Raw genomic sequence first — 24146 nt, 5'->3', positions numbered from 1 at the left:
CCGTTGCGCGGCCCGGGCCGGAAGTCTGCGAGTTCCTGGGTGTGTGTGTCTGTGTCTGTGTCTCGCCGCGGCGCGCGGTCGCCGACGAGCGCTTGGGGATTCCAGTCTGAGGCGTCACTACTGTCACTGCCATCATCACGCCCCCGGAGCCACTTTCAGAGGGGACTGGACCTGGCCTTTCGCCAGGCAAAGAAGATGTTGCCCCTGTCCATCAAAGACGATGAATACAAACCACCCAAGTTCAATCTGTTCGGCAAGATCTCCAGCTGGTTTAGGTGCGGGGTGCTGTCTTTGCGGGTGTCGGGGAGAAGGCCCAGACCCTACGGATGGCCCTGGGAGGGGAGAGGGAGCATCAAGGACTACCTGTCAACTCCTTGCCCACAGTGAAGCAAGGAACATGTGGACCTGGGGCGGGGGGTGGTTTGGGGAGAAGTCTTGAAAGAGGGACCCCGTTTAGGGGATCCGGCACCCCCTTGACTCTCCTCTCTCTTCCCCACTGTGTCACATCTAGGTCTATCCTGTCGGACAAGACGTCCCGGAACCTGTTTTTCTTCCTGTGCCTGAACCTCTCTTTCGCTTTTGTGGAACTCCTCTACGGCATCTGGAGCAACTGGTAACCAAAAGGGAAAAAGATTGGGGCGGAAGCTGGGGGTGGGAGAGACCAAAGCCTGTTTGCTTAGTGCCACGTAGCTCCTCACCAGGAGGTTCAGGTCGTACCTTTGCCGCCACCTCTGCTGCTGAGAGCTCCCTGGTACTCACTCCAATCTAGGACGGGCATTTTTCTTAAGGTCCCGGGCCTTTCACGTGCAGCCGCCTCCCCCCATCCCCACACTTGTCCTCCCAAATCAGAGCGCGGAGTCACCCCTCATTTGGGCCAAAGTCTCCAACTTTGTACACCTTAGCTCTGTCCGCCTTCCTGTAATTGGCGGAAACCTGTTCCTTGCCTCTCTCTTGGGGGGAGTGGCATTTGGATTACACCCTTGAGATTCTGAGGGGGAGTAAGTGAGATGTTCTGCTGTACTTCATTTGTTAAGTTTTGGGATGAGGGAGCAGTTTATAAAGGGATATCCAGAGGAATTTGAGTCATTCTCTTCTCTCTCAAATGCTGAAAGTGTCTCACGATTTTCCTCTATTCTTGATTGTGGCAGATAATCCCATAGAGCTTTCTAAAAGTGTACAGCTCTTGTTAGTTTTTGGTGTCAACATTCGGGGTTTTTTTCTTGAAACTGCTTTGGGAAGAATGAAAATCCAGTGTGACTGTAGAAATGAAGTTTCTGTTATTCAGGTACTTACTATTGAGTCACTTAAGGTCTCCTGAAATTGTTCAGTTACCAGATCATTTCATGTCTAGGTCTGAATTTTATTTAGAGCTTCAGGGTATTCTTGGATTCCCTAAAATAGATCTTGGACCCTTGATTATGAACCTGTGCCTTCTATACTTTAGTTCATATTAATTAAGTATACTGGGCCTCTATCCTTTAAGGTCCACTTACACAGAAAATTGTCCTTGATCTTTGAGATTGAGCAGTGATATTAGATAATATCACCATGTTTTGTGACATGTATGTTTTCATGTGAAAAAGTGACATTCTTTTCAATTCTGTCATCAACTGAATTTTACCAAAAATATTCTGTAGTCCCAGATTATAAAAGTTACTGACTTAGGCAACACTTGGGTATAAAAGATACTGATACAATGAAATCTTATTGTATGTAATAACCATTTTGAATTCTCTGAGAATCATGTATTTGAGAGTACTTGAAAAAAATTAATGAAAACTTGGCATTAAAAGATAAATTTGTTTTGGTGTGAAAAATATTTTGAAATCTATGCATAGTTTTCTCATAGTATGCGTCTCCATGAACTTTTTAAAGATCACTTGTATATGTGAAGGATACCCCATAATGACAACTTTTTTAATCCCATAATATTAACATCCTTCAGTGTACTATAGGTGTTACAAGCACAATAGTCTTAACTTCTATTTGAATAATCATTCCTTGTAGTAAGTACTTGGCATTTGTAACATTTTACATATCCTTGGTAAATTATGCTATTAATTTAGTATATGTGCTAAATTGTATCAAGATTGTATCATGGTTCATATATGTACATTTTGTTACAGTTTTTTTCTATATTGCAATATATTATATTTTACTGTGGCCTTCCATTGTGTAAATCACCACCTGAAATAACTTGTTCAAGTGATTCCTATTTTAAGTGCCTAAACAACATCTTTCACCAAAGGTCAGATACATAGTAACTCTTTTGATCTGTAGAGGTCTATTGAGGAAATTACTGGAAGGGCTCTTTTCCAAGTCATTTTGTATATATGTATCAGTGCATAATGAAAATGTAAATGACTTAAGTACTCTTTTTTTCCTGTACTCTTCCAATTTACTTTTTCATCGTGTTATGTCCTCTAGATTTGAATTCTAACCATAGCGTCTGTTAAACCTAGATCATTTAATAAGTTTTTATCTTCTCATGCTCAGGTATATTAACTTTAATATCCATTTATAACATCTTAATCACCAATATCTATTTTTATCAATGGATGTGAAGACTATCTAGTCTCCCATGAGTGTTCGGGCAGATTTAGAAAATACTCCATTCTTTTTATGATCAGCCTTTCTATGTTTTTTAGATTCCCCAATTTTTATTTCCTTTTGTTGACTGATCAATAATTTCTATTTATGACTGCATTATCTCTGTTCCTATAAATTCAATTAGCTTTAGAGTTCCTTAAATAAATTTCTCACCAAAACACGTTTGGATTGTCATGGTAATTTCTGTGTTCAACTTCACTCTAAAAATAAGATTCCAGTTGCTGAGTATGTGAAATGGAAATTTTTCCCATAAAGGGTTAAAACAAATAAAGGTACATAGAAACATTGATTTAGCTGCAATAAATATTAAATTATTCTGGTTCTTGTGCAAGCCCTCATTTTAAAGAAAGAACATTTATAAGTTTATATTTTTGATGCTGAGAAGTTATCTTTGGTAGAAGAATAGCTAACCTCTGTGAATGTTTCCCCATTAAATATCCAGTACCTTTTATTTTACTACTAGAATGTAGCTTTATTAAATTGGGGTCTTTTCTGTCTTATTCAGACACCTTAGTACACAACACATAGTAGATGATTAATACATATTTGCTGAATGAAAGACTTAGGAAATAATGAATGCTTGAAATTAATCTGAAATTAAATGGCCTATAATGAATGTGCCAGCTACCTCTGTCAGGAAAAACCAAAATAACATTAAACTCCTTTCTCGCATTCTCAGAAGTCAGAAGGAAAATGTTAGGAATATTATATATGTAGTTTTTCTTTCTAGAGTGATTTTCCTTCTGTTTTTTCTTTCAGTTACTTATTGTTGAATTACTGTTTATTCTCAAGGTAATGGGAGTATAATATAAAAATATTGTTTTGTACCATCTGGGATTAAGTTTGTTTTCAAGCTATAAAAAATCCAAAATAATTGTTCTATAAACACTATAAACTTTACTTCAAAACTGGGTGTTAAGTTTCAGCCATGCCTGGATGTGCAGAATGTCCTGAGTGCAGGGAAGAAGAGGCAGAGGGTGTGCTCATTGTCTTTGATCAGTGCTGCCCACACACAATACTTCCACGTAACAGTTGTGCATGGTTGTACCTAGTTGCAAGTGTGCTTTATTCCAGGCAGCCATGTAATGCACTCTGTTGAAAGTCAAGGATTCTTTCCTAAGGAAGAAAGGGAATATGTAGATATTATAGGCTGAGTAAGTAGCCTGCAGAAAGAGATAAACTGATCTAATGCCTTTATAGGCAGAAATTTCAGTCCCATGGCTTTTTACTTCCCAAAGTAGCAGCAGAACCTGTAACACCTGTCATCCGTGTTTTTATTTTCCATCACACTATGATTTTTTTCTAGTATCTCAATATACTTTGTTTGTTACTATGTTCTTTATTTTTTATCTCATGGCCTGTTAAAATTTTTAATTTCAGTTGTATTTTGAACCAAAGCTGTTGTACTCACTTTTCAATTAGATGTAGAAATAACTCAGGTAACTCTAAATGTAATTGTATGAACAAAGCAAATGTTTGTTCAAGAAATGTTTCAGTCTATGCCAGACATTTATATAGTTTGGTGTCTTTAGGAAACATCATAGCAGATGTTTGTAAAGTAATCCTTTGGTAAAGAAAAATGCTTCCACTAATAACATTCTTCTATTAAATTTTTTATAAATGATAGTATTTTTTTCTCCCAAAAGTCTGCATTATTTCCCACATTATGGTGATACCTTTTGCTTTCTTATAGTTTTATTTTTGATCTTGAAAACTTAGAAGGTAAGTGTTCTATTTTGGAATTTTTTTTAAAGTAAGAGATTATATACTGGAATGTAGTACAGTTTTGGATTATTTGACTGCAATTTATTTTGATTTTGCTCATGTTGGATTTTAAGGGCTTTCTAATTTCTAGTAAGCTGATAGTTAGTGTTCTTTTTCCCCTTTCCACTTCATGAAAAGCAGCTGTAAGGGGTTTATGAATTACAGTAATCCCTTATCTTCAATTTTGAATTGATGTTTAATAAATATTCTCTTAGTTTCATTACCAGTAGACCAGTTGATTTCTTTAAAAATAATTTATAATGGGAAGTTTTAAACATATATAAAAGTAGAGCTTAATGAACCTCATGTACCCATCTCCCAACTTTAATATTCATTAATATGTGACCTATTTCATTCCATCTGTTATCTCTATTTTACCACTGGCTTGTTCTAAAACACATACAAGATATACTTTCTTCCATAACTACTTCAATTTGATTACCTAAACTATCAGAGCCCCCTTCTTAATGTATTATCACCTGTGAAAATTAATGATTCATTAATATCAAATGTCAAATGAGTTTTCAAATGTTCCTCATTGTCTCATAAGTTATTGTTACATTTGATTTTACAGATCAGAATCCAAGTAAGACCTATACATAGTGTTTGGGTTGATTTTTCTATTAGGTCTGCCTTTTTATAGGTATTTTTCCTCCTCTTTGTTTTTGCTTCCAGTAGACTTTATTTTACTTTACTTATATGACAGAGTTAGACAGTGAGAGAGACAGACAGAAAGGTCTTTCTTCTGTTGGTTCACCCCCCAAATTGCCGCTATGGCTGGAGCTGTGCTGATCTGAAGCCAGGAGCCAGGTGCTTCCTCCTGGTCTCCAATACGGGTGCAGGGCCAAGCACTTGGGCCATCCTCCACTGCCTTCCCGGGCCACAGCAGAGAGCTGGACTGGAAGAGGAGCAACCAGAACTAGAACCCGGTGCCCATATGGGATGTCGGTGCCGCAGGCAGAGGATTAACCAAGTGAGCCATGGCGTCGGCCCCTCCAGTAGACTTTAAATAAAATCCTTTTTAAAAGATTCTTTTGCCATATGTTCTGTTCACATCTATTCTGTTTTGCTTCAATGTTCAGGTTTTTCCTTTACATCTCAAGAAATTTTTCTTACTAAAATATCTTTAGAATGTGGTTGTTCTTAAAAAGTTTAGAGATACATTTTAGAGAAACTAGTAGTGCTAAAAGAGAACTCTAAAACAAGTATGCTGATTTTAACTACTAATTTTTCTTTATCGTGACTTAGCAGAGTTACATTTGATATGTAAATCGCATAACCTTAAATATTCTCTACACTATATTTAAAGGAAATTTATAGCATATTATTCCATCATTCATACTAAAAACATATACTTATATTGAAGGTGAGTAATAACATTGAAATTCCTTATGAGTGTTACGTATTTTAATATATGATAGGTGAGCAAAAAACTAGGAGTAGGAGCCGGTGCTGTAGTGCAGTAGACTACACCTCCGCCTGCAGTGCGGGCATCCCAAACGGGCGCCAGTTTGTGTCCTGGTTGTTCCTCTTCCAATCCAGCTCTGTGCTATGTCCTGGGAAAGCCGAAGATGGCCCAAGTGTTTGGGCCCTTGCACGCATGTGGGAGACCCAGAAGAAGCTCATGGCTTCGGATTGGGTTCGGTCCTGCCAAAAGCCAGGAACACAATCCAGATCTCCCACATGGAAATCAGAGACCCGAATACTTGAGCCATCATTGCTGTATGCACATTAACAGGAGGCTAGAATTGGGAGTGCAGTTGAGATTTGAATCAAGGCACTGCAATACCAGATGCAGGTGTCCCAAGTAGCATCTTACTGCCCACCTCCTGAAATTGACTTTGAAATTTAGTTATAAAATTCTATAAAGTCAATACAGCTATATTGTTTTACCAGAATATAACGATGGTTTTCTCAAAGCAAATTTTACCAGCATTTTACTATATTAGTCCTCTATCAAGATTTTCTTTTATTTTCTTATGATAGCTTTGTTTGATTTTGATATCTGTCTAGGAATTTGCCTATTGTGGATATTCTGTATAATTTGGACAGTTTGTAATCCTTTGATATCTTTCACTTAGCGTAATGTTTTTGAAGTTCATCCATGTTGCATATGAATTAATGTTCCATTTAATTCTGTTATTAACATTCCAGCACTGTGTGAAGGTTAAGTTGTCTGTATTCACCAACACTTGCTATCTATTTTTTATAGCCTTCCTAGGAGGTGTGAAATTGTTTATCATGGTTTTCATTTACATTTCCCTGTAATGATGTTGAATATCTTTCCATGTACTTATTGTCCATTTATATGTCTTCTTTGTGAAGTGTCAACTCAAATCTTATGTCTGTTTTTTTCTTAAAGATTTATTTATTTATTTGAAAGTCAGAGTTAAACAGAGAGAGAAGTAGAGGCAGAGAGAGAAAGGTTTTCCATCTGCTGGTTCACTCCCCAATTGGGAGATTCTTCCAGATCTCCCATATGGGTGCAGGGACCCAAGGACCTGGGCTATCTTCTACTGCTTTCCCAGGCAACAGCAGAGAGGTGGATCAGAAGTGGAGCAGCCAGATCTCGAACCAGCACCCATAAGGGATGCCTGCACTGCAGTTGGTGGCTTTACCCGCTATGCTACAGTGCCGACCCCCATGTCCATTTTTGATATTTTTTTTCTTTTCTTGAGTTTTAAAACTTCTTCATATATTAAGATACAGGTCACTGGCCAGATGTAGCATTGGCAAATATTTTCTCTTAATTCTCTGCACTACTTTTGATTTTCTTGATAGTAGATAGTATCCTATTTTTTTTTTTTTTTTTTGGACAGGCAGAGTTAACAGTGAGAGAGAGACAGAGAGAAAAGTCTTCCTTTTTCCGTTGGTTCACCCCCCAAATGGCTGCCATGGCCTGGCGTGCTTGTGCCGATCCAAAGCCAGGAGCCAGGTGCTTCCTCCTGGTCTCCCATGCGGGTGCAGGGCCCAAGGATCTGGGCCATCCTCCACTGCCCTCCCGGGCCACAGCAGAGAGCTGGACTGGAAGAGGGGCAACTGGGACAGAATCTGGCGCCCCTACCGGGACTAGAACCCCAGGGTGCCGGCGCCATAGCGGAGGATTAGCCTAGTGGGCTGTGGCGCTGGCCTGATAGTATCCTTTTGATACTGTGTAGGAGTAAATTCATTTTGGTATGTTGATTTTGTATCTGTAAACTTACTAAATTTGTTTACTACTTCTAATAGTTTTTTGGTAGATTACTTAAGATTTTCCACAGACAATTTCTGACTTACGATGGTTCAACCTTAAGTTTTTCAGCTTTGAAATGGTAGGAAAGCAATACATACTCAGTTGAAATAGTACTTTAAATTTTAGATATTCTATACTTTCTTACAGAATAATAGACTTTTTGTTAGGTGATTTTGCTCAACTGTGGGCTAACATAAGTGTTCTGAATATGCTTAAGGTAGGCTAAGCTAAGCTATTATGTTTGGGAGATTACAATATTAAATGTATTTTCAACATGATATTTTCATTGTGTAATGGATTTTAGAGGAGGTTGACCTCATTGTAAATCAAGGACTCTGTACCATATCATGTTATTCACAAATAGATATGGTTCTTTTTCCCCTACCAATTTGGGTGTCTTTTATTTCTGCTCCTGATTAATTGCCCTGGCTACACCCTCCAGTAAAATATTCAATAGGAGAAATGGGAAGGGCATCCTTATACCTGATTTTAGGGGAAGACATTTCATTCTTTCATGTTAATGATAGTGATGTTATCTGGGTTTTTTGTGGGCTCCGCTTGCCAGGTTGACATTCCTTCTGTTCTGAGTTGTTGAGTGTCTTTACCATGAAAGAATATTGGAGTTTGTCAAATGTTTTTCATCATCTTTCAACATGATTATTTGGTTTTTGTCTTTTATTCCACTGATAAGGAAGATTATATTGTCTTGGTTAAGATCTATTTGGCTACAATATATCCTGCTTTTCAGTAATGCTGCATTCCATTTGCTGAGGATTTTTGTATGTATATTTATAAAAAGTATTGGCCTGGAGTTTATTTTCTTGTGATGTCTTTGGTTTTGGTATCAAGGTAATACTAGTCTTGTCCTTGGAAAATATTCCCTCATCTTCTATTTTCTGGAATAGTTTGAAAAAGATTGGTGTTTAGTTTTTTAGCTTTTTGATAGAATTTACTAGTGAAAACAGCACTGCTTTTTCTTTTTTGGAAGTTTTAAACTTAACTAATTCAATCCTCTTCATTGTTACAGGTCTGTTCAGCTATTTTTTAGGGCAGTTTGCTAGATTGTTTCTAGGTATTGGTTTACTTTGCCTAAATTACCTAATTTATTGGCATACACTTAATAACATTTCCTTGTAATCTCTTTATTTCTGTAAAGTCAGGGATAATAGTCCCACTTTAATTCTTAAATTTTAGTAATTTGAGTCTTTGTTTGGTTTGTTTTGCTAAAAGTTACCCATTTTGTTGATCTATTCAAAGAACCAATTTTTAGTTTATTGATTTTTTTACAGCTTTCTTATCCTGTTATCTTTAAAAAGCATTAAAAGTAAGAAATATTGTATATTTACCCACATATTTATCATTTCCAGTACTCTTCATTTGTTTTTACTACCTGAGCTTCCATATGGTATTACACTTATTTGAAGAACTTTTTTATTATTTAACTCAGGTCTGTGGCAGTTAATCCTCTCGGCCTTGGTTATCTGAAGGAGTCTTTATTCTATTTTCACTTGAAATTTTTAAAAATTTATTTGAGAGGCTGACATGGAGAGAGAGAGTATGTCCTTACCTGCCAGTCTTCCCTCCATCCCCCCAAAACAACATCAAAAACAGATAGCCAGGGCTGGGCCAAGCCTTTGAGAGATATTTTGTAGGACATAGAATTTTAAGTTGATAGCGTTTTATTTTTTTCTTTCACTACTTCAGAGATGTTCTTGCATTCTGGCTTTAATAGGTTCTGATGAAAAATACTCTATAACTTATATCTTTGTTCTTTTCTATCTAATTCTTGTGTTTTTACTTTTGATTTTCCAAGATGTTTCTGTTTCTGTTTCTGTGGTTTTTTTTTTTTTTTTTTTTTTTTTTTTTTTTTTTTTTTTTTTTTTCACCTTGCTTGGGATTAATTATGCTTTTGGGATCTGTGGTTGGTTTTCTTTCATGAATTTTAGAAAATTCTCAACATTTTACTTTTGAGAACTTTTTTTACTCTTTAATTTTTTTCTCCACTCTTGAGGCCCCAAATACACGTATTTAGTCTGATATTCTTTGACAGGTTTGGGATGCTGTGTTCTATTTTGCTTGTTTGTCCCTATCTGGTGGTTCTAGTATTTGGACTATTTCTGGTTCTGATTCTGTTGATTGCTTTAGCTCTTGACAGTGAGCCTTCTTCTGTTTCCCATCTTCTTATGTCTTATAAATATTTATTGAGTGTTAGCTATTATGTTTAACAGAATAATAGAGATGGAGGTTAAATGATGTGTATGTCCAGAAATGAATATATATATATTTTGGTCTATTTCTTAGTGTAGGAGTTTTCAACCAATTTGGTTAGTAGTTAGGTTTGAGCTGTGTTTTGTGCTCTTGTGTCTTGTTGTTGCTAATTAATTTTCAACAAGCTATAGACTTCAGATTTTTCTAGTGTTCCCTACTTCCTTGTGCCTGGTGTGGGATTTGGAGTGCTGGAGGGGTTTTTTTTAGGCCTTCTAGCTCCATTCCTAGCTTTCAGCATATCCAACACACCTGTACCCCATGAGGATCTCTCTCTCTCTCTCTCATTCTCTAAGAATTTATTTGGAAGGCAGAGTGACAGAAAGGTAGAAACAGAAGAGAGAGATCTTCCATCCAACAATTCATTCCCCAAATGGTGGCAACGGCGAGGCCTGGGCCAGACTGAAGCCAGGAGCCAGGAACTCCATCTGGGTTTCCCACAAGGGTGGCAGGGACCCTAGTACTTGGGCCATCATCATCTGCCTTTTTGTACTCTCAGCAGTAGATTGTTGTCATTTACCTTATTCAAGGCTGCTAAGAGAAAGACTGTAGATTTCTCCTGTTATAGGCAGGCTTAGGTATGCCTGAATGTCAGGGTCGGTATTCTTGATGTTCTCGAACCTTTCGCTCTTCCCCTTCTTGTTCCCTGTTCCCACCCTCACTCAACACCCAATCTGGTATCTAGGGATGAGCTGGACACCTAACAATAGCAGACTTTGGTTTTGTATCAGTGCAAGAACCTGAGCCCAGGGTCTGCAGTGTGTTGTGCCGTAGAAGGGTAAGCTTCCGCCTACAGTTTTAGCATCCCATAGGGAGCCATTTCGAATAGATTCGAGTCTCTGCTGCTTTGTTTCTAATCCAGCCCCTTGCTAATGTGCCAGGGAAAGCGGCAGAGGATGGTCCAAGTCCTTGGGACCCTGCCACTCATGTGGGAGACCCTGAAGAAGCTCCTGGAATGGCCATTGAGGCCCTTTGGGGAGTGAACCAGCGGATGGAAGATCAATCTCTCTCTGTTTCACCTTATTTCTCCGTATCTCTTTCAAATAAATAAATCTTTAAAAAAAAAAAAAAAAAAGAGCCTGGGACCAAGCAGGTTTCAGCCTTGCCACCAGTAGCAAAAAGCAGTTTTTTCTGACCTTTTTTTAGTGGTAGCTAACTTCTGCTATTGAGCAGAGCTTGGGCAGATGCCTACCCTTTGCCCGTAGCAGATGGTTTTTTACAAGTGTTCAAGGGTTTCCTTTCTAAAAGCTTAAAAATTATCCTTGATATCTTTCTATTTGTCATATCTAAATGTTGTTTCTAGAAGGATAATTCTTTTTTTTTAACTTTTATTTAATGAATATACATTTCCAAAGTACAGCTTATGGATTACAATGGCTTCCCCCCCCATAACGTCCCTCCCACCCGCAACCCCCCCCCCTTTCCCACTCCCTCTCCCCTTCCATTCACATCAAGATTCATTTTCGTTTCTCTTTATATACAGAAGATCAGTTTAGCATACATTAAGTAAAGATTTCAACAGTTTGCTCCCACACAGAAACATAAAGTGAAAAATACTGTTTGAGGACTAGTTATAGCATTAAATCTCAATGTACAGCACGCTAAAGGCAGAGATCCTACATGAGGAGTAAGTGCACAGTGACTCCTGTTGTTGACTTAACAAATTGACACTCTTGTTTATGGTGTAAGTAATCACCCTAGGCTCTTGTCATGAGCTGCCAAGGCTATGGAAGCCCCCTGAGTTCACTGACTCTGATAATTTTTAGACAAGGCCATGGTCAAAGTGGAAGTTCTCTCCTCCCTTCAGAGAAAGGTACCTAGAAGGATAATTCTTGATGAACAGAGGCTGAATGTTAGAATTTTAGACAAGGATTCCTATTTAGGTTTAATTATAATGTGCCAATGTGTTTGTTCTTTTCCAGCTTAGGCTTGATTTCCGACTCTTTTCACATGTTTTTCGATAGCACTGCCATTTTAGCTGGATTGGCAGCTTCGGTTATTTCGAAATGGAGAGATAATGATGCTTTCTCTTATGGGTAAGACTTCAAAAAAATCTTTTTATTGAAGTATAAGATATACACAAAAATAACACAAATAATAAGCTTACCAAAGTTTTAAAAATTGAATATGCTTGTATAATTCAAACTCTGAAACTTCTCTCATGCCTCTTCTAGTTCCTTCCCACTCACCTCCCCAAGGATAACCACCTTCGTAACTTCATGGGGTTGTTTGGCTCTTGAACAGTTTAAATGGGGCTGCATAGTGTGTGCTTTTAGTTGCACCTACTGCTTTTTGCCTAATTTGTGGGCATCTTGATTTTACAAAAAACATTTGGTGAAATTGTTCCCATATAGGGACATTTCTCAATTCTTTACCTTGTGTGTTTTTTTTTTTCATGAGAGCAAAAATTTCATTATATAAAAATTACCATATTTTTCTTCTTGAAGGAAAACTTTAGTATTTATTTATGATTTTATATAATACGATTTTAAATTACTCATCCAATTCAGCTCTTCTTTATATCAAATACTCCTTCCCTTAGACTAGCTGATTTGAACAATTAATCAAATATTTGGAAAGTATTTTTATACTAAGGGACTAAGCAGAGTTTGCTTTTTGCCACCTCTGATTGATGGAAATAATGGGTTTTCCACTATTTCAATTATGCTGCCTCTTTCCTCTTTTGAGCCCAAAGACTATTTTGCATTGTAGCATGTATAAACAGAGCTCAGGAATAATATCCTCTCCCCTCTCCCTTCTTTTTCCTGGTTTCCTCTCCTTCCTGTTCACTTGTTACTTCTTTTCCTCTATACTTTTCCCCGGTTATCCCTTTCTCTTGTGGGTGCTCTTTCATATGTTGTCGCTTCATCTGTCTTATTTTCTATTCATCTCTCACTTTGTTACTATCCTCATACTCCTCCTCTCTCTCAACCTTTCCTAAACTTCCTGCTTTATTCGCTTATTCTTTCGTTCTAATTACTTTGGTCTATGCTTGTGATCTCTCCCTCACTTTACCAACCTCCCACCCCCTAACACTTTTTCTCTAATTCTTTCTTTCCTTCTGCTCTTTCACTGCATCTCTTACCCTGTATCTTTCAGGTCCTTTTTAACTGTCTCATTTCTTTTTGCTCTCTCTTCTCCAGCCTCTTTCCTTCTTTCACTGATTCTCCTTCTCCTTTCCTGTGCAGTTATCCTGTTGTATCCTTTTGATCACACACATCGTCTTATTCTCTCTCATGTCCCTTGTTCTTTTGCTTTCCTTCATTGTTTCCTCTTTCTTTCCAGTTTTGGTTTGTTCTTTAGTGAGCACACACACTCTTTTACTGGCTTATATTCTTTACAGATAGTCATTGAAGATCCAATGTGAGTTGAATATTCTGCTGGTTCTAATGATACAAAGATGAATAAGATATGGCTCATGCCTTGGAAAAACTTGTGATCTCATTGGGAAACAGTTTTGTAAAAAGAACCATTGTAGCTATATATTGTGACAACTGCTAAAAGAGAGATAATGAAGTTCTGAGGAGAACTTGCTAATTTTACTTATGTAAGGCAAAAATGCTAATTATGCTTTTTTTTATAGTATAGAGCAAGAGCTTCTGTATATCTATAAATTCAAACAGCTTGATAGCTCAAATAAGAAAATTTTCTGTGATAATACTATTTTGGTGACTATCAAATAATCTTGGAATATAGTTACTAAAACATCATTAAATCTATTTCAAATCAGTTAAAGATTATATCTAAAGTTATAATCTAATTGGAAAATTAGCAATTCAAGTATGTTCAGAAATCTAATTAGAATGTCTTATTCAACAATCTTTTATTTTGCCACTTTTCTTTTTTTTTCCTTTTGGGAAAGAGTTAAGGTATAAAAAGCTAGTAAATATCTGAAACTATGAATAGTTGTTGTAGTTATAAGTAGCAGTAGTAGTAAAGTGCTGTTGTCAGTACATCAACATGAAACTGGATAGGCTAAGCTCTGTAAACTCCCAATTCAAGATGATCATAATAAAAGACTGACTGTCAGAAGAAGTACTAGCAGGGAAATTGGAATAAGTAAGGACTTTTCAGTATTTCTTTATATAAAAATCATCTTTGTGTTATGTCATACTTTTTTTTTGAAATGGAAGAGCCAGCATGAAAGTATTATCTATCCAGTTACCATGTAGGGGGTTGATGTATACATACATGCTTATTTAGATGTCGGTATATCTTAGCATCATTTTTTGCTCTGTCTGAAGTCTGCTAACAGCATCATACTTAATTCAGCAACAACACCTTCATGAATTGCATGTTCTAATTCCAAGACTCACTCTTTTCAAGTAAACAGTGTTTTGTAAAGGCAAGAGTGTCTAGTTTCCACAAGTTTTTCAATTTAAACTTATAACTACATTGTGAAAATATATTAAAACTACTGGATTACTTGAGTCCAACAATTTATAAAAATTTATGGAGCATACCCAGTAGGCTAGAAATTAAGAACAAGAACATACCTGAAAAACATTCTTAAAAAAAAAATAAGCTTTACTTATTTATTTATTTGAAAGACAGAATGATAGAGAAAGGGAGAGACAGAGATGGGGTGAGAGGGTGTTGGGAGGGATTTCTTCTGTCCTTTAGTTCTTTCCCCAGATGGCCACAACAAACAGCTCTAGGTCAGACTTTAGCCAGGAGCCAGGAACTCTGCTGTGGTCTTCATGGGTGGCAAAGGTACAAGGACATGGGCCATGAAGACATTCTTGCAATCTTGAAATCTAGTGGAATCTTGAAATCTAGTGGAACTCAAGGACAAAACACTTTCAATCAAATATTAACTATAGAACTAGAAGGGTAGATTAAAAGGAAATGCTTTCTATTTTTTAAGATAGTAACTCTGCTGATTTATTACATAAATTCCTAAGCTTAGAGGAAAGCATTATAGCATAATGTTTTAAGCTTCTGCTTGCAATGCTGGCATACTATATCCGAGCACCAATTCAAGGCTTGGCTACTTTGCTTGTGATCCAGCTCCCTATTAATGCTGCTTGGAAAGCAACAGAAGATGGCTCAAATGCTTGGGCCCCTGCCACTGACAAGGAAGATCTCTGTCTCCTTTTTCTGGCACTCTGCCTTTCAAATAAATAAACTATCTTCAAAAATGGGTAAATAAAAATAAACACAGACTTCTAAGTATAGGTTATTGAAGACTGGGTACAAATTATTTAAAATAGCTAGTTACAAATTATTTAAATTAAATGAATTTTCTCTAGAAAAAAAGTTAATCTTTGACAAATAATATATTATTTATATATGTTAGAAAGTAGAAATATGTGTTATTGTTGAGTATCAAAGTACATGCCATGTTAGCATGTATTTGATAGGACAAACTTCAGGATAACTGGATAGATTCCATTTAAAGAGTTTTGTTCTCTTTAAAAGTATTTTTACACTGAAAACCATGTTGTCTGGAAGTTAACATACGAAGCTTAGAAAATGCAGTAGTTTTGATGTTCCCTTATATTGTTTCAGGACCAGAGTGATTAACTGCTTTTGGCATCGTTTGAATTATTTTGAACATACAGTTAAAGTTGTCTCTAATGACTTTAACTAAGCCAAATATACATTATAGAAAAATAAAATGTTTCCCCAATGCTTCATACAGGTAGGAAGCAGAAAGCTTCAGAAGTCCATGGAGAAAAAGACAGGTATTTTTTAAATAGTTTAATTAGAATTACATGAAGCTAGAATTGGCTCTAAAAGTAGGTAATTGAAAGTTTATGATAAATTTATTAATCTTATAGAAAGATTGTTAAAAATATAAATCTCAAGTTGTCTCTGAGATAATTCAGAAATAATTTGGTTCTCCCTTAAATCAAAGCTCCATTTTCCAGAGCTTTGAAATCTGAAAGGTACAAAGCAGAAAGCTTTTCTTAGAAAAGGGGGAATTAATAAATTTTGAAAACTTTTTTTCATACCTTTTTTTCCTATGTTTTATTTTGAATCCTTTCTTCTTTGCTTCTCTGGTCTTATTTTACCATATCCACTGGCAACTTGAGATTTGCCTTTTTGTGAAAGGTCTTTCTAAACCTACTTACTTTAAGAAGGTATTTTGATTGGCTTGTAGAAATCTGTGTGCTTTGTGGCATTCTGCTATTAAACATTAATTCAAAATAATGGAATTTATTTACTCATTTCTATAATATAATATAAAATATGCTATATAATAAATACTTGGTCTTTGCTGTCCACTTATAATCAAATATGGTTTAGAATCATTGAACACACATAAATTTATCATTTGATTTTTAAGAAATAATTTAATAATTCAGTTTTTTGCTCTTTTTTAGGTATGTTAGAGCTGAAGTTCTGGCTGGCTTTGTCAATGGCCTATTTTTGATCTTCACTGCTTTTTTCATTTTCTCAGAAGGAGTTGAGGTATAGTAGATAATGATTAGAATTTTTTAATGATAGTTCTGTAATAAAAATGTTTATTACCTAAAAAGGCATGTAATTGAACAGTTTTAAATGATCATTATATATGAGAACAGTTTTGAATCAGACAAGATATTATCTGTATACAGGAGGAGTTTAAAAACAGTTGAAATTATTAAAATTAAGGGAAATTTTTTGAAATTGAAAGAAATGTCCATACTTTACAAGCTATGTATAAAGCGTTGACACTATGAAAAATAAAGGTACTAAACGGATATTTAGGTCAATTCGGAATGTTCTTAAAGAAAATAGAACCTGAAAGTTTTCCCAATGAATCTCTAATATTTGGTATTTTTTTTAAAAAGCAAGAAAATGTACATATTAATGAACTTAAAACTGGAGGTATTTTAAGATAATGAAGAGGATTAGGTTTGAGGCCAAATATTCAGACTTTAAAATATTTATTTAAAAATATACAATTGCTTCTTTTGCAGAATGTGAGGCCTGGTTTTATTTCTATAAACTATTTGACAGATATTTTTTGAGTACTTTCAATTCTGAAAGTTATTTGACATTTTTAATACTATATTTTTATCAATTGATCAATTAAAAGTTATGTCAATGTTATTTGTTTGTACTGTGTATTTTCTAGAGAGCATTAGCACCTCCAGATGTACACCATGAGAGACTGCTACTTGTTTCAATTCTTGGCTTTGTGGTGAACCTAATAGGAATATTTGTTTTCAAGCATGGAGGTCATGGACATTCTCATGGATCTGGTATGATGGTTAGGACCTTTTGTTTCTTCATTTCCTACTAAGTTTCTGTCAATTATTTACTTAAGAAAATTTAATAATTTTAAAGTTAAACTCTATATAATGTCTTCCTGAACCATTCTTCTTCTCCATTTCATTGTCTTCTCAGTTCAGTGTGGATTCCCTCAGATTTCCTATAGCTCATGTGTGTAGTGTGATATTATTTATATAAAACAGGTGTCAGAAAAATCACAAAACTAATCTGTTTCCTAAAAATTGTATTTGTGTGTGCATATGAAATTTATTGCATAATTGCTTTTTGAATCCTTCCATTTGGTATACATCATCTACCTTGTTTAGTTAACAGCCGTATAAAGCTCTATGATGTGGGTAATCCTGGTGTATTTAACCAGTGTTCTGTGGATAGATTTTAAATTGTTTACGTTTTTTTCACTAATCTATATGAAGCCTTTCTTTGTGAACATGTGCAAAAGTGTTTTCAGAGCTGTGTTGTCTTATATAGCACTTGTTAGTCACATGTGTCTTATTTCAATTTGAATTGTAGTCAATTGAAGTACAATATAGAAATTTAGTTCCTTATTCACACTATTGACACATCAAGTGTTGTCACATGACACTGCTGCTTTGGACAGTACATATGGAGAACATTTCCATCGACACGGAAAATTCTTTGTAGTATGCTAGGGTGTAGATAGAATTGTTGGAACATAGTATATATACATTTTTAGTTTCAATAAACATTTGAACATTTTCTTCCTGAATAACTGTCCTTCATATTTACTCCCAGGAATAAATGCAAGCACAAATTTCCTCCTGCTTACATAAGTGCATAATATTGTGTGAATAAAACTGTTAAATAGTGTCTGATTTTATTTATTTTCCAATAAGTTGAACATCTTTCTCATGTTTTTAGGTCATTCAGACTTTTCCTCTCCTGTGTATATTTTTGCTTGCTTTTCTGTTATTTTTAATATACTTATATTCATTTTTAATATTTTCTACTTTGATCCTTTGTTTTGTGTGTTGCAGACATCTTTTTCTAGTGTTTCTATCATTAAACTTTATGTAGGAATTCTTGATTTTGATATAGTTTAGTTTTTGTCTTACACTTTTTCTTGTTATGTTTTCTGCTTTATTTAAATAGTTTCCCATCCCAGGGTCATAAATATAATCTCTTATATTTAATACTTTAGAAATTTTGGTTTGATGATTTTTTTCCACCTACCTTTGGTTCTTCATCTACATAATTTATTTTGGATGAGATGAATTAGGGCTTAATTTTTTTTCTCCTAAGTATAAATAACCAGTTTTGTTATCACAATTATATACCTTATTATCTTAACAGCTGCTCTAGGGTTTACAAGTAGCATCTAAACTTAAGACAATCTAGTTTAGGTCAGTAGTAACTTAATTCAGTATTACACAAAAACTACCCCAAACCTCTGTTGCCCCCTCCCTTGTACCACTGTCAAAATACATGTTTATACAAGCCCATTGTATCTGTCCACATTTTATTACTAGAACAAAATATCCAAGGCAGGCTGCTTTATAAAGCAGATTTTTATTTTGGCTCATGGTTCTGGAGGTCCATGGGGTTATACCTGACAATGGCCTTCTTACTAACGTAATCCCAAGGTGGCTCAGGATATCACATTACTCAAGGCAGGGATGTCTCTTGGCCTGTCCTCCTAATCTTACAAAGCTACTCCTAATTAACTCTTAAGGGCTCCACCCTGATGACCATACCTAATTCTAATTATCTCTCAAAGGCCACATCTCCAAATACCACATTCAGTTCAGTTTAATACTTGTTTCAAACCATTGACCCTTGGGTGCACGCTTAAACCATATCCAAACCATAACTCCCATCAACAGTTTTATAATATTTATTTATTAATTGATATAATTAAAAAGGAAACAACTATCCGACATGGGAAGTGGGATACAAAGCAGTCTCATACAATGGCAGATGCCCTAAACAGCACTCTGGCCTCAGAATAAGCCCTTAAGGCATTCAGATGGCTAAAAAGCCCATGAGTGTTTCTCAGGCATGGAAAGCCAAGACACTGTGGCAAAAAATGACCTAAATAAAAGATCTCTGCGAGTGAGATCCCAGTGGAAAGAATAGGCCATCAAAGAAGAAGGTACCTTTCTCTGAAGGGAGGAGAGAACTTCCACTTTGATTATGGCCTTGTCTAAATAAGGTCAGAGTTTGTGAACTCAAGAGGCTTCCATAGCCTTGGCAGCTCATGGCAAGAGCCTTGGGTGATTATTGACGTCATAAATAAGAGTGTCAGTTGTTAAATCAACAACAGGAGTCACTGTGCACTTACTCCCCCTGTAGGATCTCTGTCCTTAATGTGTTGTACTATGCGAATTAACGGTGAAACTAGTATTCAAACAGTACTTTATATTTTGTGTTTCTGTGTAGGTGCAAACTGCTGAAATCTTTACTTAGTATATGCTAAGTTGATCTGTATATAAAAATAATTAAAAATGAATCTTAATGCAGAATGGGATGGGAGAGGGAGTAGGAGATGGGATGGTTTGTGGGTGGGAGTGAGATTATAGGGGGAAAACTGCTATAATTCAAAGGTTGTACTTTTGAAATTTATATTAATTAAATAAAAGTTTTAAAAAAAACAAAAAAATATTTATTTATGCAACTGTCTTTTAAACCACATAAGAAAATAATAGTGTTGAAAATGTGCGTACTCTTAGGGCTGGCTCTATAGCATAGCAGGTAAAGCTGCCTCCTGCATTGCTGGCATCCCATATGGGTGCTGGTTTGAGTCCTGGCTGCTCCACTTCTGATCCAGCTCTCTGCTATGGCCTGGGAAAGCAGTGGAAGATGGCCCAAGTGCCTGGGCCCCTGTACCCATGTGGGAGACCTGGAAGAAGCTGCTGGCTTCTGGCTTCAGATCGGCCTATCTCCAACCTTTGTGGCCATTTGTGAGTGAGCTCTACCTGTGCCTCTTTGTAACTCTGCCTTTCAAGTAAATAAATAAATCTTTTTTAAAAAATGTGTAATTAATCTTTCATATTACTTATGTTCCTTTACTAATGTTCTTTCTTCTTGTGGATTTGAGTTACTGATTAGTATCCTTTCATTTCACCCTGAAGGACTTGCTAATGTTTTTGAGGGACAACTTTTCATCTGGAAATGTCTTAATTTCTCCCTTATTTTAAAGGAGATTTTAGTTGAATATAGAATTTTTGGTTTAGTTTTTCCCCCTAACAATTTGATATCATCTTAATGTCTTTTGACAGCCATAGTTCCTTTTGAGAAGTCACTTAGTAGTTTTGTTGTGTTTCCTATGTACATAAGGTGTTTTTGTCTTGTAGAACTTCAAGATTTTTTCTATGTATTTGACTTCCATCGATTTGATCTTGAGGTCTCTATATAAAGCTTTTTTTTTTTTATTTTAAGATTTATTTCTTTATTTGAAAGTCAGAGTTACACAGAGAGAGAGAAGAGGCGGAGAGCGAGAGGTCTTCCATCTTCTGGTTCACTCCCCAGTTAGCCATAATGGCTGGAATTGTGCTGATCCAAAGCTAGGAGCCAGGAGCTTCTTCTAGGTCTCCCATGTTTGTGCAGGGGCCCAAGGACTTGGGCCATCTTCTACTGTTTTCCAGGCCATAGTAGAGAGCTGGATCAGAAGAGGAACAGCCATGACTAAAACTGGTGCCCATATGGGATGCTGGTGCTTCAGGCCAGGGCTTTACGTGCTGCACCACAGTGCGGGCCTCTGTAACTATTCTGCTATGACATTGTATCTTACTGCCAAGGTTTGTTATTCATGGTGTGTGTTTTTATTGTTGTTGTGTTATTTTCCTTCTAGGCTAATTAAGTAGATTTAATTTGTGATCATTGAGTTTTCTGTTTGTTGTAAATTTTAAGTTTTTGTTCTTATTTTTACCTTGCTTCCTAGAGAATCACATCTGAGCTAGTATAATTTGGTGGTCAGCCAGTGATTAGCATATTTCCTTAAATGCCTTGTTTATATATCTTCTACTTTTGCCTGCGGCATCTTTGTGAGAAAGCACGACTTAAATTTTAGGCAGTGTAAAAAAGACATCCTTTGCTTTCACTTCCTGCTTCTGAAGGGTTTCAAGGTCAATGAGAGATGAATGATGAATTCTTCCTTGTCAAGTCTTTCTTCCACATGTATACAGTGTGTGTATAACCTTTTAGATCCCCAGGAATATGTTGGTTTTCAAAGTTGCCTAGGGTTGTCTGCTTAGGCATTTCTTTTTAATTCTCCATCAGGCTCTTCTTTGCCACAATAGAAATCCCAGCCTTCTGCATCTGACTTACTACTAGGAATTAGCCATTGTTTTTAGTGATGTCCTGTTCCCAAACTTTGTCCTCCTCAAGCTGAGCTAGTCTCTTAAGATCCACATTGTTAAAATAAATTTTCCCAGGAAACTGAAAGTTTGGACAAAATATTGATTGTGAAGAAAGTGATGCTTTTAAGAAAGCACCAAAAGACATCCACTATTTCCTTATCTGTAATCCTGCCTGACTTTTGGCTACTTTGCTCAGGTGCCAGGAAGGAAGGTAGCATGGGAATAGTTTTAAATTTAAAGGTCAAAGATCTTGCTGTCTTACCATAGTTCAGTAGTTTCTTATGGATAAATGATTTCTAGTGTGTTTTGTGGTTGTGATTAATTGCCAGTATTCTGGGAATTAATATTGTTGGTTTATGGTATATTTTCATAATTTTGTTGTTTTCGAGAAGTGGTGGTTCACTGAGGTAATCCCTTCCACCATCCCATAGTCATGCATTTTTTCTTAAAATGTAATGCTGAATTTGTGCTGGTAATTAAAATTTTTGCAAACATGAGTGATACTTATAAATTGGGTAACATTCATTGTTTTTGTGTGCTTTTCAATAGACTCATTAAGATATTTCTTGATGGCTTGAAAGTTTTAATATAATGTTTCAAAACCTTCTTACTAAAGGCAGCAGCTTCTCTGTCTTTGTCTCATTGTGACCATTTGCAAATATTTTCTGTAATCTCTGTTAGTATGTCTGTGTTTTTACTGTTGTGTCCCAGTGTCTTTAACATAGTATAACCCAAATAAATATTTCTTGAATATACAAATAACTATCTTCAAATATTTCTGTGTCCTTCTAGTCAGTACTTATTTTCATTTCCAGGAAAGTCTGTCACCTCTTTTTATGCATTCACTTTTGTCCTGTAGTTTATAGTAGGAACTCGGGATTATTTAAATTAATCTATAACACTTCTAACAAGTAAATGTTCATTGAATTGAATCAGGCTTTAGAGAAGATTCTTTTTAGTAGTTTCAGCATTATTGTAACTATGTAATGTATTTTTCTGTTCTAACACTCTTTTTTAGGCCATGGACACAGTCATTCCCTCTTTAATGGTGCTCTAGACTCGGCACATAGCCATGGAGATCACTGCCATAGTCACGAAGTGAAACCTGGTGCTGCACATAGCCATGATCATGCTCATGGACATGGACATTTTCATTCTCATGGTGAGTATAGCCTAAAGATTTTCAGTTTGATAACCTTCCAAATACATAGAAATTGTGTAGGTTACTTTTCCTAGTTGAAGTAGTCTATTAAAAGTGTATTGTCATAAATTTTCTAAGTAATCAGTCTAAATGGTTTCTAGGCCTAGTTCATTTTTAGTATATCATGAAATTAACTCTTTTCAGTAAACATTGTAATAAAATTTCACTATTTTAAATGAATGTCAGTGAATGAGTAACAATTGCAATTCAGCAAATGAAAATAATTTTTTTAAGTATGATGAAGCCTATTGTGTTATATAAACTTATAAAAATACCATAGGGATTTTCAATCTATTACATTTTTTTTAATTCTTGATGTTTATTATCTAATATTTCTTTTTAGCCTTTTAACTTTTACAGCATTTATATACTAAGTTATAACTTATATATCAACTTAATATTTTATTTTAAATTATAGTTTAAACAGTTTACTCATAAATATCAGGGTTTAGATTCATAGGCGATAAGTTTAATTAATCTTTTTTTAACCTAGAAACCTTTTATTTAAGGTATATTTATTTACAGACTTCAAACATTTCATAAATATAAATTTAGGAATAGTGATTCTTCCCACCCTATCCTCTCTCCCACTCACATTCCCACCCTCTGTCTTCCTCCCTCTCCTATTCCCGTTCTTCTTTATATTAAGATCTATTTTCAAGTAACTTTATACACAAAAGACTAACCCTACACAAAGTAAAGTGTTCAACAAATGGTATTACAAAAAAATAAAAATAAAAAACCTGTTCTTCAGTAGTAGAGACAAGGGCTGTCCAAAGTTATCATATCTCAAAGTATCAATTTCACTTCCATAGATTATGTTTTGGATACTCTATTAGTTACCACAGATAAGGGAGAACATAGGACATTTGTCTTTTGGAGACTGACTTATTTCACTAAGTAAAAATGGTTTCTAGTTGTATCCACTTTGTTGCAAATGACCGGATTTCTTTTTTCTTTAACTGCTGTGTAGTTCTCTATGGTTTACATATCCCATAATTTCTTTATCCATTCTTCAGTTGACAGACATCTGGGTGGATTCCACATCTTAGTTCTTGCACATTAAGCTGTAATAAACATGGGGACATGGATAACTTTTTAATATGTTTATTTCTTTTGGTTTGGGTAAATTCCCAGGAATGGGATGGTTGGGTCCTATGGTAGGTCTATATTCAGATTTCTGAGGTATCTTCATACTGTCTTCCCCAGTGGCTGTACCAGTTTATAATTCCCACCAACAGTGGATTAGGGTACCTTTTTTCCTACATGCTTGCTAGCCATTTGTTGTTTGTTGATTTCTTCATGAAAGCCTTTCTAACTAGGGTGAGGTGAAACCTCATTATGGTTTTGGTTTGCATTTCCCTGATGGCTAGAGATCCTGAGCATTTTTTCATGTGTCTGTTGGCCATTTGGATTTCCTTTTTTGAAAAATGTCTGTTCAAGTCCTTTGCCCATTTCTTAACCAGATTGTTTCTTTGTTGTTGAAATTCTTAAGCTTTTTATGGATTCTGGATATTAATCCTTTATCAGTTGC

At 35.7% G+C, this 24146-nt stretch overlaps 1 protein-coding gene across 5 annotated transcripts in view; it reads left to right on the top strand.

Annotated features, from left to right (window-relative positions):
* Nucleotides 1-29: 29 nt before the first annotated feature.
* SLC30A7 (solute carrier family 30 member 7) overlaps nt 30-24146 on the top strand; it is a 96006-nt gene continuing 71889 nt past the window's right edge. For 3 of the 5 annotated variants that reach the window (XR_011390547.2, XM_008264812.5, XM_089300262.1), the window contains exons 1-6: nt 30-275; nt 512-613; nt 11794-11907; nt 16201-16288; nt 16938-17064; nt 22430-22573. Coding sequence is in view for 2 of the 5 variants with exons in the window: in XM_008264812.5 (XP_008263034.1) it covers nt 196-275; nt 512-613; nt 11794-11907; nt 16201-16288; nt 16938-17064; nt 22430-22573 (655 nt within the window). In the remaining 3 variants the exon portion in view is untranslated. Of the gene's footprint in view, nt 276-511; nt 614-11793; nt 11908-16200; nt 16289-16937; nt 17073-22429; nt 22574-24146 lie in introns of all 5 variants that reach the window. The other 2 variants (XR_016210818.1, XR_016210819.1) reach the window with 1 other exon arrangement.

The sequence above is a fragment of the Oryctolagus cuniculus genome, chromosome 7 (assembly GCF_051225735.1).
Source record: "Oryctolagus cuniculus isolate XC-2025 breed Fujian yellow rabbit chromosome 7, ASM5122573v1, whole genome shotgun sequence".
Lineage (NCBI taxonomy): Eukaryota > Metazoa > Chordata > Mammalia > Lagomorpha > Leporidae > Oryctolagus > Oryctolagus cuniculus.
This window is presented reverse-complemented; position numbering and strand designations above follow the sequence as displayed.